We start from the raw sequence: 8212 nt of genomic DNA on the forward strand, positions 1-8212 counted from the left end.
GCCCCCGGCTCAAAATCAGGGATCTCCGAGACTATGCCCCGAGATAAGCTCCGAGGCTTTTTCGCTCAGAGTCATCGTGGCTCATTTCAACACAACGTGATCACCGGTCAGGGACGGCCCACGTTTACGAGTGGGATGTCCCAGCGCATCGATAAATTCAATGTCGTGTCTTCCCATCTTCAACGCATGCGTGTATCATAACAGAGGTGGTTGTTGTGTGTGGGTGGTAACAACGTTTGTAGTAACAATATTGGAGTGTCTTGGTCTCAAACAATTATGATGAGCGATAGGCTTTTCCCAGTTGTTGCTTCTGTGATCTGTTGCCAGCAGCGAACGCATCTCATTTATCGTAAATCGTTAATCGTTAATCGTTAAATCGTTATCAATTCAAAATAAACACATTAGTTGCCCGGCATTTCGCTGTATTTGCTTTCTCCAGGGCGACAAGCATTAAGAAATATAACAACATTTTCACAGGTTCTCGCATTTGTCATGTTTCCGGTTGCATGAGGAATGTGCGAACCTGTGAAAATGTTGCTATACATATTTTTGAACGTTTGTCAATGTCGCTCTTGAGGAAGCAAATACTGCGAAACGTCGGGCCATTAATGTGTCTAATTTTAACTTCATAACGATTTAATGATTAACGATTAACGATTTAAGATAAATGACGATTTATAGTAGCGATTAACGAAAGGTCTCTGTAGCATTTATACCCACTGTCAACCTGTCTGTTTTCATCAACAAATAACAGTCACTTAATTTGATCACTGAATTAATTCATACGTAAGCACTAACTATCGATTGTGCTAATTGATAGGCACTAAATATCCATTAGTGCTTATAATCACAAGATAATTACAAAATATGGAAATATCATGCGAGACATTTATTATTCAGGAATCACGCCGGACAACTACTAGGCGTAAGCGATATCTATGTACCTTGCCAATCGAGTGAAGGTCGACTTGGCCACTATCAAATAAGTGCTGGGGATTTCCGTCGACACGACGGCGGAAGGTCCGTTTTTCTCTCTGGGACCATCGTGGGAAATTTTTATTGCCACTCTGCCTACAAAATGCACTGACGTTAAGAGTCTTGACTCTTGGCAAGACAGTTTATGTCATCATGTATTTTATGAGGTTGTCTTCAGAATGAAGGCAGTTGTAAGGAATGGAACGTAGGCTAAGGTCAAGCATAAACAACTTCCTCACTTCACATACCCTGGCTCCGAAAATCAGATGACTCAATACAGTGGATGGCCCTCTGTCAAGCTCACTCTCTTTAGCTTACGATATTTCCTTTTAGTAGCTGTTTTGGATATGGATCGTTTTCGCTCCCAGACAGCTTCCCCAGACACCCCCCCCCCCACCCAGACAGCCACAGTCTCGAAGACAGCCACGGCAGACAGCTGCTGAGTGTTATCCATACTTTATTTGTTTGTTTTGTTGGGTTAGGCCCTTTTGGTCCAATGAGACCATTTCAGAGCCGGGAGGATGATAGGATATAGGGGGAGACATTGTTTGTTTGTTTTGTTGGGTTAGGCCCTTTCGGTCCAATTAGACCATTTCAGAGCCGGGAGGATGATAGGATATAGGGGGAGACATTGGTCTGGGGAGACATTGGTCTGGGCAGGCATCCTAGTGAGTCGCCGGGGCTGAGCCCGTCCAGAGGACAGGCCACCCAGCCCCAAGGCACTCACTGCACCCGGCTACGGGGTGCTGTTTGTTTGTTTGTTTGTTTTGTTGGGTTAGGCCCTTTCGGTCGACAAGACCATTGCAGAGCCGGAAGGATGATAGGAATTAGGGGGAGACATTGGTCTGGGCAGGCACCCTAGTGAGTCGCCGGGGCTGAGCCCGTCCAGAGGACAGGCCACCCAGCCCCAAGGCACTCACTGCACCCGGCTACGGGGTGCGCTCCCTCAGGAGCAGCGGTGCCGCTCCAAGGGAGCAGCCCGCATGAGATAAAGTTGCCTGTCCAGGCCGGAGGGGGGTTGCGGCGTGGAGGAGAAGGATTTCTGTATCCTGAGGATAGAAGCACGGAACGGTGACGGGGTGCGCTCCCTCGGGAGCTTGCAGCGGTGCCGCTCCAAGGGAGCAGCACGCATGAGATAAAGTTGCCTGTCCAGTCCGGAGGGGGGTTGCGGCGTGGAGGAGAAGGATTTCTGTATCCTGAGGATAGAAGCACAGAACGTTATCCATACCTATACATTTCTTTATCTACGTTTCATAATTTGCTTACGGAGCATTGCGGCGCAGTATCACTGCAGGCGCTTTGCTGCTGCCATCTATCGGTAGGATGGAAACCTTTCGATCATTGCGGCACAGCATCACTCCAGGCGCACACGGACGAATTGCATTGATACGAATACGGACGAATTGTTGACGGCTTATTAGGATTATGTGACTTCTGAACTGACCAGTTCGGACAGTTGCGTTGAAGAATGACGTGATTGTATCGTTTAGTTCAAGTTCAAGGGAGTGACGCGTGCGAGGGAGATTTTATCAATAGACGACAAATCATCTAATTAGGTATGACTAGTCTTTTCTTACAACAATCCGAACTTTACAGATCATCACTAGCTTTGACTTTTGAAGGTCAAGCATAAGTTCTTATGGAGGAGACCTCACTTTTCACGGTTTGTCCCATTTCTTATCTTCGTCTCGACAGGCACGTGGGTTATCAATGGTAGGTGTGGGTGCGTCACGTTTTTCCTTCCCGAAATCCTGTCGCCCTCTCAGCGGTCCGTCGCTTCCATCCTCAGGACATTCAAATCGTTCTCCTCCATGCCTCCACCCCCTGCTCCGGGCTGGACGGGCAACTTTATCCCATGCGGGAAGCTCCCCTAGGAGCAGGCCCGTAGCCGGGTGCAGTGAGTGTCAGGGGGCTAGTCGGCCTGTCCTGTAGACGGGCTCAGCCCCGACGACTTACCAGGGTGTCTGTCCAGACCAATGTCTCCACCTAACTCCCATCATCCTTCCGGCTCTGAGAGTCTCATTAGACCGAAAGACCCAAAGCCTAACACCAAAACAAATAAAAATGTCGCCGTCTTACAGACATTATGTCGACTATCTTTGCCCCCTTTTCACCAACTGTTCCCTCTCCAAGACAGCCCCTCCCCCGAAAATCCCCCAAACATCCATGCAGCAGTGTTACAGACAGCCTCCCCACATAGCCGCACACAGTCTCGAAGACATACCGTCATAACCTAACGCATATACTATGGCGTCGGCCTTGTATTCGAGCACAGTATAGATAAGACCTTGGAGTATCAGCGGGTAACAGACGCGTATATACTGGCGGTTCTAGGAGCGGGGAGGGGGAGGCGAATGGGGAAAACGCTCCCCTTGCAGTACCCGAAATAGATGATTTTTAGTTTTTAGATTAGAAATAATTTATCAAACTTTTATCAGGAGCAGCTTGCTTTAAATTGCACGGCACTGGTATTGAATCGAAATCCGATTATATTTTTCATACAGAATTTTGAGATTTTCAGGCATGCCCCTCAGCGTTCTAGATCACCTTTCTGGATCCTCCTCTGAAGGCCCACGGTGTCCCTGCGTGGTAGCGGTTATCTGAGAGGTGGCGTGACGATTTGTCTGGGACAAAGTTCGCACGTGTCGTCCATATCATGAAATGATTTGGCATACAGGACGCGGGATAACGTGGTTATCTCTATTCAGCATGACGCCAAATTACCAAAAGTGGCTGTTGTTACGAAAAAGAAAACGCTTTTCCTTGTCAGTACATTTTGCAAAGATGGTGATAAGTGAAATTTCCAGGCGCAATTTCCCGAATAGTATCCTTGCATATGTTTAAAATATGAAAACCGACAAGTCACTATTGTGTGCCTAGTGGCGGCGCTCCTATGCTCTGGTTGGCCCGGTGTTATCTGATAGCTTGACTCCACATCACGTGCGGTCCTCAGTCCTTGTTCTCCCTCTCACAGCCATGGACGGTAACAAGCGCATCTGCGGCATTAAAAAGTCGAGCATTTTCCGCAAAAATAATCTAGTTGAGACCCAGTTTGCTGACCTGGGACGGTCGGAAGATGGAGATTACATTCGACGCCTGGCCTACTGCAAGATCGAGGGGCCTCGCAGGCCTGGGCTGATCTATGTGCCAGGGTACTTTGCCCGAATGAACATCGCCAAAGCCAACATTCTGGAAGAGTTCTGTGCGATGCACGGTCATCCATTCGTCAAGTAAGTGGAGACATTATAACGCAAAATGATGATACAGATGCGGAATGCGGAAGGATGATGCTATTAAAAAAAAAAACATCTAAGCTTGCAACGATCTTTTAGAATTAAATTTTGAATCAAACATTTACGTGAAAGTTGATAGTCAATATTTATGAAATTTATGAATTCATACCACTCGATTATATCTCATGCTGATGTATGCTGCCTGCATTTTACGATTCTGAATGTAACGAACTGATAGTTTCCTTTATCTCCCTCTCTCTTTGTCTCTGCCTATTTCTCTTTCTGTCCCCCTCTTTTCTCTCTCTCTCTCTCTCTCTCTCTCTCTCTCTCTCTTTCTCTCTCTCTCTCCCTCTCTCTCTCTCTCTCTCTCTCTCTCTCTCTCTCTCTCTCTCTCTCTCTCTCTCTCTCTCTCTCTCTCTCCCTCAGGTATGATTCAGAAGGTGTCGGTCAGTCCAAGATGCCTGATTCGGCACAGCTGAGTTTCAAAAAATGGTACGAGGATGCCTGCTATGTGATGGAACATCTCACCGATGGTCCTCAGATGATTATATCGTCCAGTAACGGAGGTAAATTCGTCTGTATATTTGCTGGTAGTTAGATCAAAACGCCCACGTTTTGACGTGAACGTTTATAGAGTCGTGCCCTTGAAGAGCTCAACGTTGGCCTAGGCACCACCGGCTCATACCCTTATGCCAGCTTAATTACCAATTAGCGTATTGTTATTGATTGTTCGTTTCAGTATCAAGCTTGAATAAAGCTTGGGAAAATTTTGTGCTAATTGCGTCAAAAGCTATGATTGAAGAACCAAAGTCAATGCCTAACCTACCCCGACCTCCTGACCTAACCTAACCAGTGCACAATCAATTTTTCTGATAATTCGTGATGATCATAGATCATTTCACTTTCTTATGAGGCTTTTCACTCCCATACCGCCGTGCCGTTTTTTGCAGCGTGGATGGCCACTCTGCTGGCTGTAAATTATCCGGAGCGAGTCCACAGCCTCCTGCTGATTGGTTCGGCCGTCAACCAGTGTCTCGATGATGACGTCTTCGAGAACATCGTCTCCTCGCTTGACGAAGAGGTAGGAGACAAAGCTGGCTGACGAGGTAGGAGCGAAAGCTGGATGCTGATGTGAGATGTTAGTGAATGATACGAGACGTTGTGGTCGAGACGGGGTTAATGTCAAAGTTTTTTTTTAAGTCGAAGAAACCAGTTTTTACACTTTCTCGGCTTATCAATAGCAGTGTCCACTGATGAACTGCTTTTGCCAGGATTAGATGGGTGACTCTCAGAAACCTGGAATATACCTAGTGGGAATTGTTATTTATCCAAAATATTTTGCATGTGCGTAAGTAAGCAAAGAAAGACAGTCATGTGGCAAGGTTTGAGGCAGTAAGCGTATTTTACATCACCAGTTACACTTACATACTTACCTCCGCCTCTCCTCTCTTTCTTTCTTTCTTTCTTTCTTTCTTTCTTTCTTTCTTTCTTTCTTTCTTTCTTTCTTTATTTCTTTCTTTCTTATTCTCGTTCTTTCTTTCTTTCCTTCTTTCTTTCTTTCTTTCTTTCTTTCTTTCTTTCTTTCTTTCTTTCTTTCTTTCTTTCTTTCTTTCTTTCTTTCTTTCTTTCTCTCTCTCCCTCCCTCTCTCTCCTCCTCTCTCTCCCTCTCTCTCTCTCTCTCTCTCTCTCTCTCTCTCTCTCTCTCTCTCTCTCTCTCTCTCTCTCTCTCTCTCTCTCTCAGACGGCAGCTCGGGTACGCGATGGTAAACCGATCCGTTTCAAAGCCAACTGGGTGGGCGAAGTAACCGCCTCCAGACACTTCCTCGATGAAATGAAGGCGGTTCGACTGAACGAAGAGCAACTCGGTAGCATCCGCTGTCCGGTGCGGATCGTCCATGCGATCGACGTGAGTACTGAGTAGGACGCTTAGGGAAGCGCACAGTGGAGATTGTGGCTCATTAACATCGGTGTAAAACAGCTGAACAGATCTTTTTAAGGAGACCTAAGAGAAAGCCCGAATGAGATATTGTACGAAGGTTCGGTGGGGACTGGGGTGCCAGAACAGCTAATCATGTCATGCCTCGCAGTTCAGTAAGCGTAAAAAACGGGGTTTACAAATTCTACATAGCTGCGCTAGTGGAATGAGCCAATCTCGGAAGATAATCAACATCTAGTTGGCGCTAAATGTAACCTTTTTCATGCAAATACCCTCGTATGTTCATTGTTCATAGGACATCGGTAAGGGCATGGTTCTGTTTGCTGATATGCATCCATATCCACATTCCACATACTCGTATGATAGGAATGGTATATTCGCAGATGTCATATCACGCACTGGGAATATGTCATGTATGATGTGTCATATGTGCTATATATAACAGATTTAGAATATGCCATATGTGATATGTCATACATGTCATATATGACACATCTTTGCTCATCTACCTGTACACAGATTAGCAAAGGCCTCCAAAACGTCAGACGCGACCGCCTGGTTTCACATGACCTGGTTTCACACTGACTCCCATCTCTCTCTCTCTCTCTCTCTCTCTCTCTCTCTCTCTCTCTCTCTCTCTCTCTCTCTCTCTCTCTCTCTCTCTCTCTCTCTCTCTCTCTCTCTCTCTCTCTCTCTCAGGACACCTCTTCCCGTTGGGAGAACACCATTCAACTGATGGAAGCCATCGGGCACGATGACGTCCGCATCTACCTCAAGAAGCGGGGCAACCACCGCATGCTGGATGATGAGGACCTGCACCTGCAGATCAGGACGGTGGAGGAGCTGCTGGAAAACTACCCGGTTCCGGAGGGTCCGGCGGGCACCAGCAGACTGTAGAGGTCATACGAGTGTCGGTAGATTTCACCGGAGGACGGTGGAAAGATCGATGGAAGTCTGTAGAGATCATCCATGGAGTCGCAACTCAATAGATCCTTTGGAGGATGGGGTTGAAGTAAATGTAGATGCATGTAGAGATCACCTATTGGAGTCGAATTTCGATAAGAATTTCGATAAGCTACATTATAGAATGGCGGAGCTCAATGCGGGTAGAGGCTGGTAGAGGTGTGTGCTGTATAGATTGAAGAGATAATAAACGATGCCGCTATTCGCTAGGCTACCTCAGAGCACAACGGTTCAGTCAGCGTGTGTATGCACTATATGTATGTACTCGTATATTGTATATGATATAAATGTTTTTAGGTTGACTTCGCTGACTGAAGGGTGACCGTTTCTAATAGTCATCAGGCGTGACAGGCTGTCAGAATTTCAGCATGCCGTTAATACGAGTTGTTCGGTTTCTTGCAGTGAAGCCTTCTTATTATGGGTTCAGTGCAATGTATTTGGTGTATTTACTATTTGCAGATATAGAATATCGTGTTAAGTGTATGCGTACTAGATCTAGATATGGTGACATACCTGTTAAGCTGGCGCAAAACGGTGGCGTAATTTGCAGTATAAAGCTTTATTGAACATTTATAAATCATGGCAGCAACAAAAACCCTGTTCGTGGTCATTCGAAGATTGTGTATGTGAAAGCCCTCAGCTTCCAACAATAAAATTAAACCATGATTACCTAGACATTTTGAGAAAGATCTTCGGAAATCGTCTTGTAAATTTGAGATGATGAAAGCCTTCACTTTCATGCTATCTAATTGTCAGCGTGAAATAAAACGCATATTCCTGGGAGCCTTTTTTAATTATATATGCCTACACAAACCCTTGCACAAACCTGAAACCAGGTAAACCGAGAGCAGTTAAATCAGACCGCAGTCTCATTAACGAAATGCCATGCGTCTGCCTTCGACATTTTTTTTTTTAGAATAGCACACGTCTTGCATGCATCCGCTTAACTTTGAATGACAGTTGACATATACGTTTTCGTCTTAGCATTCCATATGCTTCGTCATTCCTGCTGCATCGTCTCGGTAAATTTACTATATCACATTGAAATCCAACAATTGTAACGAACATACACTGATACACCTTCACTGTAAAGGAGTATGTGAGT

At 45.8% G+C, this 8212-nt stretch overlaps 1 protein-coding gene across 1 annotated transcript; it reads left to right on the plus strand.

The window, feature by feature from the left end:
* The first annotated feature begins 3643 nt into the window (after positions 1-3643).
* LOC122369370 (palmitoyl-protein thioesterase ABHD10, mitochondrial-like) lies at positions 3644-7890 on the plus strand. The gene is made up of 5 exons (XM_043344068.1): positions 3644-4205; positions 4635-4774; positions 5159-5289; positions 5950-6114; positions 6844-7890. Exons 1-5 carry the CDS (start codon positions 3952-3954, stop codon positions 7039-7041), a joined length of 888 nt encoding a protein of 295 aa, XP_043200003.1. The 5' UTR covers positions 3644-3951; the 3' UTR covers positions 7042-7890.
* Positions 7891-8212: the final 322 nt, after the last annotated feature.

The sequence above is a fragment of the Amphibalanus amphitrite genome, unplaced genomic scaffold, assembly GCF_019059575.1.
Source record: "Amphibalanus amphitrite isolate SeventyFive unplaced genomic scaffold, NRLGWU_Aamphi_draft 001029F_arrow, whole genome shotgun sequence".
NCBI lineage: Eukaryota > Metazoa > Arthropoda > Thecostraca > Balanomorpha > Balanidae > Amphibalanus > Amphibalanus amphitrite.

Bases quoted from the DNA above. Each gene is read 5' to 3' on its own strand.
- LOC122369370 (XM_043344068.1), top strand. From the start codon at position 3,952: ATGGACGGTAACAAGCGCATCTGCGGCATTAAAAAGTCGAGCATTTTC. The intron at 5,290-5,949 runs GTAGGAGACAAA...TCTCTCTCTCAG, and splicing joins TCTCCTCGCTTGACGAAGAG to ACGGCAGCTCGGGTACGCGA. The intron at 6,115-6,843 runs GTGAGTACTGAG...TCTCTCTCTCAG, and splicing joins GGATCGTCCATGCGATCGAC to GACACCTCTTCCCGTTGGGA.